The 16,228-nt window shown below is 36.6% G+C and overlaps 1 protein-coding gene across 9 annotated transcripts in view; it reads right to left on the bottom strand.

Moving 5' to 3' along the window:
• Positions 1–16,228, bottom strand: part of CNTN5 (contactin 5) — a 618,627-nt gene that overhangs the window by 46,992 nt on the left and 555,407 nt on the right. For all 9 annotated transcript variants that reach the window (XM_039563708.1, XM_039563715.1, XM_010400613.4 and 6 more), the window contains one exon: positions 5,173–5,293. In XM_039563708.1, the coding sequence (XP_039419642.1) occupies positions 5,173–5,293 (121 nt within the window). The remainder of the gene's footprint in view (positions 1–5,172; positions 5,294–16,228) is intronic.

Raw genomic sequence — 16,228 nt, 5'->3', positions numbered from 1 at the left:
ATTAGAGCCTTCTGCATAGGTAATCACTTCTTTGTGAAAAATCAGTACAGAGACAGCTCGACTACTGGTGTGCCAATGATAGGGGGAAAACCAGCCAAGCTGTAGCATTCTGCTGTTCTGCTCGTCTGCTACTTAATATTCGCTGTGAGTTGAAGATCTGGGTGGATTAGTAAAGGCTGGTAGCCAGAAAATGCACATGACATAGGGAAATTATTCTTGGACTGATGTCAAGGACAGGATTGACATTCATAAAAATCATAAATTGCTTCTTACTTCTACTTAATTCTACTTCTTAAATGGCTCTTGTCGTCATGTGATGAGGAAAACATTCGTTGACTGTGTATCTATATTCTCATGTAAACATTCTTGTTTGCATGACAAACAGGTATTCTGCATTTCCTTGGGTGAACAAACAATAGAAGACATAGATGAAATGAAATCAGGTAATGACTTGGGTGTCAGGAATGTAAGTCCATAGTGGTGATTTTTGTTGTTTTCATTCACTCCACTGAAACTACTTCTGTGATCATCAGACATACATAATTTCTGTCATGGGACTGCACTTGAGGTAGCACATTTTTGCAAGCCTGGTCCCAGAATAGTTACCAGCTTCTGTGAAAAGATGTTTTCTCTTCTAGATGTCCTTGAGATGCATCAGCCTATGTATCTTCTGCTGTTATGGGTTCTGATCACTGTCTTCTAGAAAATATTGCAGCGGCTTTTAAGGATTTACCACTGTCTGTGTCGTTGCCCATATGGAGGGAAACCTGGTGCAGAGGGTGCATGCCTGTTATTTAGCTTTTCCCTTTCCAGTAACCAATTCAGTGCATTGGCTTAAGCCATTGACAGAGGTTCACCTGAGGGAACCTCTGTTCATTTCTAGAGCAGGATTCAATTCAATGAAAGAAGAAAACATTTGGGCTACTTGAGATGCCCTAAATTGGGCCCTACATATCCACGTGCTTGTTTGTCACCTTATTTGTTTGTCACAGCATTTCTGTGCTCCTGGCTCCTCTACCTCAGAAAGAGGCTTAAACATATCTTGACCCCACCTAACAGCCACCTGCAGGTATAGCATGCTTTTAAGGAGAAAGTGTGATTTGGGGTTCTGGTCTGAGACAGATAAACAAAGTTATCCTACATTGTAGGTGAGCACTGCAGCTGGTGAGGTAAGCTGAAAGTGATTGCTACACTTCTGCTTTAAATCAGTTCTGGCCTTTGATCTGAATCTTCTGTCATCCTTCCTGTATTCAGAGAGTAAAGAACTCTCTGGGGACCTCTAAAGAATCAATGTGTGTATCTAGAGGGGATGGTGGATCTCGGATGAATAAAAGATCATGACTTTTTTTTTTTTTTTAGGTACCTAATAATAAAAACACCCTATGATGATGAATTTCAGAGAATTTTCTAGAGCTGTATTTGGAGAGGAAACACTTTTGTAAGTTAGATAGTAGCTTACCTGAATATAAACAGATGATGCCTGGTATGTCAGGACAGCCCACCCTTGAAGGTCACTGTTGACTAGCACGAGACTACCAAAATACTTCTCTCACACAACTCACTCCAAGAATAAAATGCAAGACATTTAATCTGGAAAGCTAATGTACTGCCTGACAGGTCCAGCTGCTGGCAGAACATCTCTTCCTAATGAAACCCACATAATTGATAGCATTAAAAAAAGAATTGCTAAGGACCACTAAAAAGTTTTTCTTACTTCAATATACATAGTTTAATCACAGTTTCAAAGCACTTAGAGAAGTATTTGGAGTTTTTTTTGAGTAGTAAATGCTGATGGGACTTGAATCCTGATTTTGTCCGAACACGATCTAGAATATCTTTTCATATATACTTTTGAAATGTTCCTGAAAGAGATTCACTAGGTCACAATCATTATTGAAAAAATAGTAGACCTTTATTTCACTGCAACTTACCTAAATTCAAGACCTGTGAGGGAGTGAATTTGAAAATTTAAATTTAGGGCTTAAAAAACATGTAACACATTATAGAAAGTTGCAGAACAGAAACTTGCTGCTGTCTTTATTTCCTTTGTTTCACACACACACACGCGCACACAACCACACAGATGTGTATATAGGCAGTAAATTCAGGAATCTTCTTGCACCATTAAATATATTCTTATGAGTAATTAGACTCAAAGAAATCGAGATTTACTTGGCACTGTTCATTCTTTGTTCTTTGTGTTGTCTTTCATTGGTGATATTTTTGGAATTTAACTTTCATTGTATAATGCAGAACAAAGAACAACAAGGGCAAAAATAGTGACATTCCCTGGCATATATTCAAGGGAATTTCCAGTAGAGCAACTAGTAAAAATGATTTCAAAATAGATAAATATTATTTAAGGATACTCTATGTTTTGCCCACAATAAATAATATTGAGACATTGCACTTCCTTGAAAATACAGTGGTGAATGTCTGTTTGTTAAAGATCAGGATGTTAATTATGAGCAACAGAAGTCTGCAAAGTTTGTTTCTGCTTCCTCCATCTGAGGAGGCTGCAACAAGGTACATTACTCTTCCAAGTCGCTTGTAATTAAGTTCTGACAAACAGTCCTTTGACTTAAAAATAGTGAACCAGTTGAATGCGTACTTCAGTTTAAATTTAGTCAATTTGCTAGTAGCAGTAATTCTGAGATTCACGAAGATCTAAAGGAGGGAGAATGAGATTATTTTAATTTAATTTATTCTGTATGTCAAATTTATTTCCTGTAGAAATGTTGCAAGAAGAATATTTTTTCAAGAAAAAAACTGCAATGATATATTTAAATACCAGATGAAACCTACAATAGAAGTAATGATTAAATGGAGTTATATTCTGGTACCATATTGTCAGTATTTTCACTGGCATTTTCTGCAGAGGCAAAAGGAGAGAAAGTAAGGTCAGAACAAGGATCTGCTGTAAGTTTGGTTATATCACTACATATAAAAATTCATAACAAAGCTTCTGCTATCTCAGTTTGGCTTTGGGCTGTAACATTTAAAAGAAAGGGATGTTTTGTAATATGCATAAAATGAAATTATTTTAACTATAAAATGTACCAGAAATAAAGAATTATATGGCTTTGAATTAAAAGCTTTACTGCATGGGTTTTCTTCATAGAAGATGACTTCCTTTGTCAGGTAGAATTCTTCAGAATTAACTGAAATGTTTACTGAAACATCTGTTTCTGCTGGTATCTTCTCCTAAGCAATGTCCAGTATCACCAAAAGCTAAACCTAAAGAAGTTTGAAAGGTGCTGAAATTTGGGATCATCAGTGTAAAATTGCACACCACTAAGTGAGACAGATAGGGGAGAAAAAAAATTAGAGATACTGAAATGAAAATGAAGTTCCTGTAAAAGTATAAGGAGAGATATATTAGATTCTCATAAATATTTTTGATTTTTGAACTGTTGAGGTCTGTACGGTCTAGTCATTCACAACTCTACACTGAAAGTGCTTTAAACATTTTTTGCAATACAAAACAAAATTTCTTACTCTATCCTATAATTATCCAATTGTAGAAACAAGAAAAGGAGAAAATTTTAAGCAAAGTATATTTGAATTTAAATTCCACTACAAAGCAGTTATAGTTTTTATTTCAACAGCACGGTGACATGGTAATGAGACTCACATAAATGCATCCTGGTGCTTCTTACAATGCCTTTTTAAAAATTTAATCTCAGGTCTTTTCCTCAGAGAAGAATTGCATTTCTACAGCAAAATCAATAAACTAATTTATATAACCAGTATTCTTTAAAAATAATTTTGTAATCAGTCTATCCTAGATAATAACTAAGACCTTTTTGTCACAAAAGTTCAATTTAAAGTTGAGATTGCCTTGCCCATTCATAAAGCCTCCAGCTCCTGTCTGAGACAGACAAAGGTAACACAAAAGGTCTTGCATAAACCAGAAGGATGAATCAGATTTAATAAGGCAGCTAAAATGGTATTACATGGCTGCAACGAGTCAACTGAATACAACCATCCCAATAGTGCCATAGCTCATAGATATCTGATGGTCCTCAAATTGTCTTTATGGAAATATTTAACTATTACTTTCATGGAAATGTGAAGAGCCCTGCAGTCAGCCAGAAACATTCTTTATCAGTTGAAACACATATTTGTCCTAAAAGTGACGGATAGGAAGACATCAAGTCTAAAGACATTGTGGAATGTGTTAAAATAAGTATTTTTGAAAGATTATAATAGCCAAGTAACTGATTATTTTTTTTATCTGCAGTTTTTCAAATGTTAATAAAATATCTACCTTGATTTATTATTTCAAAAATGTATAATCCACAGTAAGGCTACCCACCTGTGCTACCTAGCAGGGATCCATGTCTCCTGGCATTGCAGGACCCACCAGTCATTATGCCAGTAAGTGAAATGTAAGTCCTCAGATCCCCTCAGGCACTAAACACACATGTGAGTATGCACACACACACAAGTAGTGCAGAATGCAGGAATACTCTGCTTGATGGAAGGCACAGATGGTGCTGGTGCCCTGCTTTATTGTAAACTAGGTGGCATCTTTGGTATGATCTGGGATCCTGCAGGAAAAGGAATCTGTGTTCCTGTGCATAATCAGGAACATTAAATGACAGGTGAAAAAATTTAACAGATTATAGGACTGGGCATAAAAATGCAGTGAACAATTTGTGGTAAAAATTCCATGTGTGAATAAACCCAAATCCTCATCATATTATGGGGCTTTTGTTTCATTGTTCATATCTATAATTTTACAATTGGACCCTCCTCTTAGGAAATGAATGAGAATGTTCCTAAACTGCTAAAGCTGAAAGAATAGCTTGACCATGAGATGAAATGCAAAGCATCACATAAAAACACAAAGAGCTCATTATACCTACCTTATGCAGGTCTGTGAAGGCTAACTGTCTATTTTAGCTAATCAGATATACTTTTTGTGCTGTTACCTCTCTTAAAACTGTCTATTAACCCACTATCTTTTGTTTCTCTTTGCAGAGTCTGCAGGTCAGTTTATGGTGAAAGTGCCTTCAAAGACACCAAGTTTACCACAAATGGCTTCAATAATATAAAATCTAAGGACCACTGCATGGCAGAGGCATCCTTGGAGCTCATGTATTTAAATTCCCTGGTACAACAGTGTGTGGTGACTGTGTTTTCAGGGGGCACCACGAGCATACTCACCCCTAACAAGCAGCTCCGTCTCATCTGACACGGTGTCTGCTGCGGTCTGGACCCTGCAACCATATCTCCCAGCGTGCATCAGGAGGATGTTCCTGATCATTAAATCTGCAGAGGAGGCTTGCTGAAACAGGAATGAAGTGCCAGTTTAAAACTCACTAAATCTGTGTTCAAGGTAGTTCACAAGGGTGTTTTTGTACAGTTTGAGCAATACTTAAATGCAGCTTTCATCTTACAAAATGTATGTGTCCTAATACCCTCTTGTGAGGATTATCAGAACACTGCACTTATACAATTATTAACAGGGATTAAAGAAGAGCATTTCAGGTTTTTAATAACTTTGACTTTGCTTAAAGCACATTGCGCATATTTGCACATTCAAAGAAAATTATTCCAACTAGCACAAAGAAATTAATTTAGGAGATGAACAGAAGTATTTTGGATGCTATCCTTGGTATTAAAAAAGTCCTCTTAGAAATTAAGAACTTTCTTCCTCCTCCTCTTTACTGCAATGCAGTGACATTTGGAATATGTCTTGCTAGTGTGCTGAAATTAAGATAACTTGTAAGATAATGTTGATTGATTTTTATAATATAGAGGAAGTTAATGCTAAATATGGTTGAGAAAATATGAACAGATTCTTGTCCTTCCTGTTGAACTCTGTATTTAAATCTGAAATGTGCAAAATGTATAAAGAGAGAACCACTTCAAATTTTTTTTTTTTAGAATTCTAGCTTACAATTCCCCAAAGTTCACTTTAAGAAACATGAATGGAGTATAGGCATTTCCCGTCTCAGATTTGGTCTACTTTGCTAAACAACCAAACACTGACAGTTTTTCCTTGAATTATATATTTCTATCCCATGCAGTGGTTCTAATTTGATTAATTTTGATCCTGAGTGAGTAGAATTGTACCCTGAATTCTAAATAAAATCTTACTAGAGGTTTAAGTGTTGATACTTCTCTAGATGTGTTGGAAATCTGTCACTGAATTCACCTAGATCCATATTTGCGTTCTGTGGCACATATGTATTCTGTGCTCATGTAGATACACTCAGATCTTTATCCTTAATCATTTGCAAGTTATGAGCTCCCACTTCATAACTAGCCATTCATGTGTGCATGACCTTGTTCTTTGTAGGATCGTGTTTCTTGTCTGTTCCCATCTGCTATTTTTCATCATCTGCCGTATTGGTAAGGTGTCTAGTTTTGTACCATACAATTGCCATTTGCATACTTCTTTCTCTTATGCTAAGGTCATTAATGACAAGATGAAATAAGATTCATTTCAAGATCCAATCTTCTATAATTTAGTTTTTTCTTTTTAGGCAGAAGAGTTCCTTTCCAGCACATCTTGGCATACTTCTTCAGTCAATCTTCTCTTCATTTACATTTTTTGAAGTAATTTGTGGTAATACTCCATGTAGCACCAAGGCAAAATATTTACCAAAGGATATTCACATGCAAAGAAGGAAAAGAGAGGTGGAGACATCAAGGCTGCTTCCGAGGCCAAAGTGAATATGGGCATGATCTATAGCTTAATAACTCTGTGGATCTAAGAGCGTGATTACTGTGGGAGTGTTTTGTCTTCTGAAGCAATCTAGATAATAATGTTGCTGAAGGGGAGATACTCAGACCAGTCAGGCCATAATGCAATTCTTATATTCTTGCTCTGGCATATGAGAAATCACAGCAGTGGAGAAGAATATCTGAGCACTCTACAGCTCGAAATGCAAAAGAAGAGCACACACTCCCACCCGGAGTCAAATTCAGGATATAAATTTTTTAAGCTGTATAACACAGTAGCATTTAATAGCTATTGAAATGTGTTGCTCAAGACATTTAGTGATCTTGGTACAAAGCTTTAGTTATTAAAAGGATAAGACCAGAATCAGTCCACATTTGTCCTCTCTTGAGGATAATTTACATCTAATGTGTGTTTTGTTGTTAAGTGTGAGGAATAACGTAATGGGTAGCAACTGTCTGATTTCATTGCTCAGGAGCTGTTAAAAATCTTGGCTGTCACTCTGACTTCCAGAGGGTTCATGAATGTGTGAATCCTAATATTCTTATCACGAAAAAATGTATGTATTTCATCTGCGCACCTGTGTAACTGCACAGACAAGCATCAATTGAAGGAATCATTGCTGTAAGTGGAGAGCAGTGCAGTACAATAGATCTCTATGAAATTCTTTTATTACAGCATAACAGGATGTGCAGCCAGCATTCCTGGGGATATGTGAGTAGATTAAACTCACTGTGTTTCATACAGATAGGTACATACTCAGACATTAGATTCTTGATCATAATCAAGAAAATAATGGCACATATTAGCTTCCATTTAGATAAGTAGGAGATATGTTTGACCCGGAACTCTAAAAAAAAATCCTGCATTACTGCTGTTCAGTGGCATTTATAGAGTGGTCTTCATTAATTTTGAAGACTCTTCCAAGTCTTGGAAGACAGATTATTTGTTGATTAGTTTATTCTGTGATAAGAGGCTCTAGGTCACAAAAAGGTCCAGGAGAGGTTAAACTGGTGTGCTGGCTTTCTAAGTCTTAAGAAGATTTCTGCACCTTGCCATTGCAGTTACTACTTAAACTTGAACAATTGCAATCTAGTTTTAAAAAAACCTACAAAGTGAGAATGCAGCAGAGACTCCATTAAGAAAAGTATCTAAGATCAGAAACTTTCTTCTGCTTTTAGTTTTCTGTCAGTGGAAAAAGATGCGATGCTTCAGCAAAAGCAGAGACGTACACTCCCCTTGGGGGAAGGCAAAACCTGGGTGACATGGATGCAAACAGTGTAGGAAGGTCTCTCTTGCCTGGACTAACATGATTTAGGACAGCCTGGTGTATCAGCAACTTTGTGGTCTCAATTTTAGTCAAAGCTGATGTTAGCGGTGTTTAAATTTCTTTGCCTGGTTCTAAATTTTGATGCTATTAAGTGTATGTTTTTAAAAGCTGCTTTTTATTTCACTGATTTTATGCTCTTTTGTGACAGGGAATATTTTGCAAGAAGCACACTATTTCAAAGTAGCATTTTATTAGAAAAATCCATATTCCTTTGTGTTCTGAGCATCATGTATTATCCATTTAATCAAGTATCAGTACACCTTAATCTCAGTATAAACTTCTACTCTGTGAAATGTATATTGTATTTTACTGAAGCTAAAATTTAAAACAAAACAAAACTGATAGGTTCAACAAGCAACTTTTTCTGATTTTCAGGAAAGCTAAGAGTAACCTTCAAGGTCAGCATCAGCTATAGACCTGATGTGCACTGTTGGTTTTCATTAAGCAGCAAGTAAATAATAATAATAATAATACAGCTCAGAATGCTGTCTGTCATGACTAAAGTTTCTCTCCAGGACAATAAATTATTGTACCATTCATATTATGCTCCCAAGCATCCCATTCATTTGGTTGTGGGCAGCTCCAGTGCTGAATGTTGTGTCAAGCTATGGCTCTCTCTACTTCAATGTGGCATGTTGTCTGAGGTCACAGTCATGTCTGCCACATATCTAATTAGCTTTACATATAAGGTATTGCTTGATACCATTTTTTTTCAAAAATTGGTGCCACCTATACCTTAACATTTGCTTTTGATTTGGAAATACTTCCCTAAATTCAAAAAGGCTCCAAGGAGCATATAACATGTATACTTTTCTCAGTAGTAATGACATCACTGCATTTGTCTTTTGCACTCGTTGTCCTAATGTTGGTGGTTTGCAGAAGCAAAAAAAAAAAAGAATTTACTGTTTCAAAGAATTTACTCTTGGGGAATGAATAGTTCTTCAGCTGTACCAAATACCCACAGAGAGGAAGTCCTGCGTGGATTTTTTTCTCTTTCCCTCTAACAAATCTTAAGAGGTTGTTATGAGAGACTGGACTGTTAATAGTCAATTATTCAAAAAATGAACCGCTTAACTACCCAGGTGCAGAGAGTGTGCACCAGAGGCTACAGCTGGGTCTTGGACAAGATAAGAGAAGATGCTGATAAGAGGCAAATCCTGAGAGTTGGGGGAGTACTTTTAATCATGCCGAAGTCCTTACACAAGTGGTTCAGCTGTGGAAATTCCCTTTCAGAGAAGTACCAGGACATTTAAACACAGCCTGAAGGAACTCACCCCTTCTGGTGGGCCATAAATGACTCAGTGTCACTGATACAAGAGGCAGCTGTGATGTCTTAGTCTTAGAAGGTATCATAAACCATCAGACTCCTGAAGTGTCCCGTGATTCAAAGTATTACATCATCCAGTGTAAAATTCCCTGCTGCAGGGGATGTACCTGGGCATTCCTACCTTAACCTGATTAAGTATAAACCCAGTGGATTTTTTGTTTCACGGGCTTCTCCCACCCCTCATGGCTCAAGACAGTGAGCCATCACTTTGACTAGACTGGGACCGTCACTGCTGAGAAGACTAGAAGAAGAGAACCAACAGAATCCATGCAGTGGTGACATATTTTCTGTCTCTCTGTCATTCTCTTTCTCTCCCTGCCCCCTCTCTTTTCCTATTTCTTTCTATCTCTCCCTCTCTCCCTCACATTTACTGTTAAATAAAAATCCATACTAATGACTTTGATGTATGGTCTCATTTGCACCTTAATTTGGGCAAAGACATCTCTCTAATTTTAATAACTAGATCTTAACAGTTGTGAATTGCTTTGCAATAAACAACTTTTACATATGGCTCTTCCTTCAAATGAAGAGAATTAAATGTATTCTTCCTGTGAGAGCAAGTTCATTGTCCTGAGCCAGTTGCTAGGAAACCTGTCTGTTAATCTGTCCATTCATTTGCTGAGTTTTTATCTCTAAACCAAGGTGGTCCATTCAGTGCATCCAACTTTTCCTTCTGAAGACTTTGCAAAAGAACAATTTCTAATCTGCCTGCATTTGAAATGGAGCTCACAGTTACACCCTAGAGCACTTTCTTAACATCTAGTAAGTCTTTTGTTCCTTTCTCCATACCTCTTCCATGAAAGAATTATACTTTGGGTTGATTATTACATAATTTATCACATATGCTCAAACTACAGAATCATATGTGGAAAATACATATGAAGTATCATTATTTTGTCATTGTATCAAACCCAGCTTTCATTTAATGTGCTTCTAATGATTCTCATTTTCCACACTGATTGTCATACTTCCCTTCTGCACTCCAACTGCAGTTTTTTGAATGTAGCTCCAATTTGTCTTGGAAAGAGGGACAAAAAGTCAAAGAAGTTCTTAATACTGGGTAGTCGGTAGAGATGATGTGTTAACCCACAGCTCTCATCTGCACTGCAAAGTCTTGGGGACTGCCTATTACTGTGCAGCAAATTCAGGCTGGGAACTCAACCTGGACAACATGCGGCGCAAACTGTCTCTTTGCTTGGGAAGAATGTGTCTAAAATGGGTAATGAGAATATTACAAATGATCATGATTCAACAAAAGCTTAAATCAAAGGGAAGAAAAGAGTGGCCAAACACTGACTGCCATTGGAAGAAAACTTTTATGATGAAAGCCCAAGGGGAGTTTGGGTCACTTCTTTACTATGACTACAGGGGTTTATTGAGGTTTGCTGCCTGTCATCTAAATCTCTTGACACTGAGAGGTGAGGATGCTTTCCTACAAAGCGGTTTTTGTACAGAAGAGAGTGCTTGGGAGGTACCAAAAGCCTAAAAAGATTCTATTCTGTTTAAACTGAAAACAGTAAAACAATGGTGTGTCAAGTAAAAAGGACTGAGATTTGATCCTAAACAAGAATGACTTGGGTTGGCAATGATAACTTTTTCAGTTTAAATGATTATTTAAAATATATGTGTGTTTTTACATATAACACACAGGTTAGGTGAATTTCTGACTCATATATTACTTCATTTAGCAAAATAGCTTTTATTAATGCAGTTCAGTTAGATTAGATTGAAAAATTACTTCACAGTTGATTTTTACTATATTTGGGTGGCAAAGGAGTTTATTTTTGGTGCATTTATCTGATGCAAACAAATGATTGTACAGAATAACCTTATGGCAGTGTTACCATCAACAGTAAGTGAAAACCAGCAATACAATAAAGTTCTTTTAAATTACGCTGACAATTTATATGTACATTATGCTGGATTGTTGGCTTCAAACCAAATTCTGTCCATAGTGCATTTAGGGCAATTTAAGTGCCATTGCATGCAAATTACCAGGTTTGAACATATCAACTACATTTGTCTACTGCTTGTGATGATTAGAAATTGCAAATATTTAATCTCCTGAGAAGCAGCAGATTTCTTGGTTGATATAGTGATAATGGAAAATTATATCCTGAGCTCTGTCTTTTAATCATATGAGCACATTTGGAACAAAGACGATGAAATCATTGTTATCAGTTTTGTTTTGATTAATGGTATGTGGTAGTATAATAATGGTAATATAGCAGTATTCAGACTGATGCAGGTTGACGGAGACAAACCTGATAAAACACAACTTGCATTTCCTCTGTCTATGAGAAGTTGAAAAGATGGCTTTAGGTTTGCGAATCCTTAAGAATCATCCAGGGGGAGGGCAGACCCTTCGAGTGGCAGTGCTTCTGAACAGTTTGCATAGAGAAGGCAAGAATTATGAAAAGAGCTGTTTTGGTGAGCACTGGTGGATTTGAGTGGATGCCAGAGAGTGATGGAATGTTGGGAGTGGATAGGAAGAACTTGAATCAGCTTGAAATGCTTGAAATGCATCTCAAGTGCATCTTGAATTGCTGCAAATGAGTTTGATTAATTTTATTGAAAGAAGGCAGAAAAAGAGATGAAGTTAAAAGAATATCAGCTGTCAGATGGTATGTAATGTACTGGGGTAGTTTTTTGAAATCAAGGGATTAAAGAAAACATGGAAAAAGTGCTGAGAATGGGAAGAAATGAGAAAAGAGATGGGATGTGAAATGGCAACCTTCAGGACAGAGAGGCCCACTACACTCATGTTACTAAATTAATGTTCTGCATCTGAGATTTTATTACCATGAGAAGAAAGGAAGAAAAGACCTCTAGAGTCTGCCTCCAGTGCAGTAGGTGATGATGAAAATGGTGATTATTTTTGCCATTTTTCTCCCGTAGTGTTATATCATTTTCTTTGGGACCTACTTAAACTTCCTATTTGTTAATGTTAATTGGAATAAATTAAATAAGAGCAGTTGTTACACAATGTTTGATTGGTAGATTCTTAGTATGTTTATTGTTGGAAAATATTTATGAAGTATTTATATTAACATTATCTACTGTGTGCTGCATGCTGTGTCTTGGTTTACCAAATAAGAGACAAAGAAAGGGGGCAAGAGGTAGAGGTGAGTTTCAGGACAGTGAGAGCTTCTTCCCATGACACTTCTCTGTAACAACACAATTGGGGTTTGCAGGTGCAAGGCCTCAAGAATAAAACCAGAAGATTGGGAGTGTAAGAACTGCAATGGAGAAATACTGCCAGGAAGGCTTTGGAAAGCACTGCCACAACAGCTGGGGAGAAAGGCTGCTGAGCAGCAAGTGTAAAACACACAGCAGAGCTCTAAATGGAAGCTGTAGAGTTAGGAACTCATATTGATCAGTTGTTAAAACAATCGACTCTGCTGTTATAGCCCAGATTAACACTGTGCCAAGCAGTTAAAACATCCATCAGGTCCAAGTAAACAGGAGAAAGAATGGACTGTCATGAAGTATCTTTTATTTATCCCAAGATTTTTTGCATTAGAATGCTTATTGTAAACAAGGAAAGGTACAAAATACCTTAATAGAAAAAAACAGTAAAAATTGTCTGACTGTATTTCCTGACTTATTTAAATCACTTTTTAATAGAAAGTGGTATTCAGGAACTTTAAGAGGCTCACATTTTCCAAAATGATTGGTTATCTCCCTTGTCTGAAATAAAATTAAATAGTGGAGTTCACAGAATTGTTAAGGTTGGAAAAGACCTCTAAAATCATTGAGTCCAACCACTAACTCAGCACTGCTGTGTTCACCCTTAAACCATATCCCCAGTGCCACATCCACACTCGTTTGAACACTTCCAGGACTGGTGATTCCACCACATCCTTGGGCAGCCTGTTCCAATGCCTGACCACCCTTTCAGTGATCAAATATTTCCTAACATCTAATCCAAATCTCCCCTGGTGCAACCTGGTCACTTCCTCTCATCCTGTCACTTGTTACCTGGGACAGGAGAACCAATCCCCACCTCACTACATCCTCCTTTGATGCAGCTGTAGAGGGCAAGAAGGTCCTCCTCAGCCTCCTTTTCTCCAGGCTAAACAAGATGAGATGCTGCTTATCATCTCTGTCCCTTACTCTCTATTAATAGCCAAAACCACAAGCACTTGCATGCAATCATTTACATACTTTTTTGATTCTAGGAAATGTTTGGAGTGTCTCTTTCTAATGTGGCATGAAATAAATTCAATCAGTTCTCTAGAATGGTTTATATCTTGGAAGCAAGACACAGTAAAGTGCTGTATTACACCGTGGTCTTCATTGTGTTTGGATTTCGGTTTATAGTTACGAGTCGTAGAACTCAAATTCCAGAAATCCTTATTCCATTTAGTACCCTACCTAATTTACAACAACTTTTTATCACTAAAGCTGAGATTCAAAAATTTTTTTTTAAACTACTCCTGATTGCTCAAATAGGTAACTGCTGTAGCGTGACAAGTGGGCAAAACCCGGTAATGAGCATAGGGCTGAAATATCTAGAGATTAGAGCTGACAGTCATGGCTGTGTTCAGCCTCTTCCATCAGCAGGAATGGATTGCAACAGACAGTGACACAAATTGGTAGCAATGAGGTTCATATGGCAGCTTTTCCCTGAACAGAAATTCTCTGTGCATAGAACACGTATCTTCTGCAAGTCTTCTGACAACTATTGCTGTTTTCCTCATGTGGGGACGAAGCAGGGGTGTTAAGTAAAACCCCTATTTAATTAACCTTGTTTGGTTTTACATCCAATAAAGAGGAAAGACATTATTATTAATGGCCTGCTGTTTTAATTGGTTTCATGTAGCGTAGAACTTAGCTCTTCCTATTTAGAAAACACTTAGGAAATTTTAATCTTAACTTCTCAAATATGATTAAAGTACTCCATGAATTTAGGGAGTGACTTGAAAATACAAGGAAAGATGCAAATTTATGCACTTCCAAAAGTTCTAGGTTACCAGATTGAAGTCTCCAGTACTAGGCAGGAATTAAATGCATTGTCCAATCTGTATCTACAGTCCTTTTTTAAGTGAAACAGTAGATTTCCATTCACTTCCATGTGAAAAAATAACCATTGTAAAACAGAACATGACAGGTTGTACTTATTGCTTCCCCTGGTGGCAGTTTCAGCTAAGATCAAAGAACAAGAACATACTCAGACCAAATAACTTTCCTGAGTCTGAGAAGTCAAAGTGAGGGACATTAAGAGCAATGCTATTGCTTACCAGGCTGTGGAAAACCACAGTAAATAATTTTGTTTGGCTGCTATAAAAACAGCATCAGCCTTCAAACACAGAGTTGGAATGATGACAGTTGAATGAAAATTTACTGACAAAATCAGATATTTTTAGACGAAAAATGGATATCTCTATGAGAAAATTAAGGTCACTAAAGATTGTAGGAGAGAACATTTTTAATAGAATTTTGAATAGGACCTCTAGATTTGGCACAAGGGACAGAAAATCAAAGTTATCCCAATAAAAAAAAGCATGTTTATACTTTCTGAGCTCATTGCTTACTGTGTTGCTACAAGAAAATTTTGGAAATTCAGACTTCCATGCAAAATTGTTTCTATTATACAGATTACCCCTCAAAGAACCTAAAATGTTATCAAGTCTTTTGTGAGGCAGAATAAGACTTTACCAGTGCCAAAGGATTCTGGTTTTATATAACCCTTGGCATTATTGTTCTTCCACCAAATGTACTGTGAAGTTATATAATACACAAGATTTGGGATGTTTACTTTTCCTAGACTGCAATCTGCAGTCACTCCAGTGGAATTCAGCTCGTCCATTTTCCTTAATATTCCCTTCATGCACAAGTTGACATCCTTATCGCCCTTATTTTTTTGCCAGGCAAGTCCTTGAAGTACCTAAATTGATGTAGGTACTAAATCTTTGATACCTCAGTAAAGAACAGCAAAAATACCTTCGGTTTGTATAAAAAATTACTTCTCGGTATGAAAAATTATAACACCTTTTGTTTTTGCACAAAAATGCTGATATCATTTCAAAACAAGGGAAGTAATATTGATTACTTTGAGAGAAGCTATTTTTAATTGTAATTGCTAGGGATCATGCAATTTTAGCAAGTGAAAATTTATCTACAGCCCAAATAAATGTTACTTTGGTGATAGCTTTTATAACACTTCATTAAGCATCAAGGTTGTCATCATAATTAATATTTGGCTCTTCCACGGTGAAATTATGAGCACTGCAACCAGTGATGAGAAGTTTACAGTGGTTTTATTATTAGCAAAACCCATTTAAATAATGTTTAATTTGTCAGGGTTTAAAACAAATAAGCAAACTGCAGTCAAGCCTGAAAATATTTTTATCTGATGAAGTATCAGTGTATGTAGAAAAAATGTACATATAATTCTATGACTTCATGCACACGAAGGATATTATTTTTCTTAAACATACTCCATTAAAAAGCATTTTGTTCAGGCTCAACTCATACAAATTTGAAGTATTTAATTCAGAAGAGCAAAATACGGGATACAGATAGAAATCTATCAGACTTCAAATTCCTGTTTTCTGTATTCATAAATCTATGGCTTTAACACATTGTGTATCTCAACTTTGAAACTGGATAGGTTAGAGGAGATTACATGGAAATATAAAATGAGTTTTATCTTCCTTTGTCCCAGTACCTGGTCATGCCTTAGATTTTAGTGAAGTAAAGAAATACATTTTCAACCTTGTGATAAATTTCTCGTTCCTATGTAGTTAAGAGAAATGAGAATGAGGTACAATTGACAACATTCCATGAATGAGTAGTTATGGGGATTGTGTCAAAACACCAAAAAAATTGCCGTATTACCACAGTTGCTATTACCACTTTCAAGATTTGTACC

The sequence above is a fragment of the Corvus cornix genome, chromosome 1, assembly GCF_000738735.6.
Source record: "Corvus cornix cornix isolate S_Up_H32 chromosome 1, ASM73873v5, whole genome shotgun sequence".
Taxonomy (NCBI): domain Eukaryota; kingdom Metazoa; phylum Chordata; class Aves; order Passeriformes; family Corvidae; genus Corvus; species Corvus cornix.
This window is presented reverse-complemented; position numbering and strand designations above follow the sequence as displayed.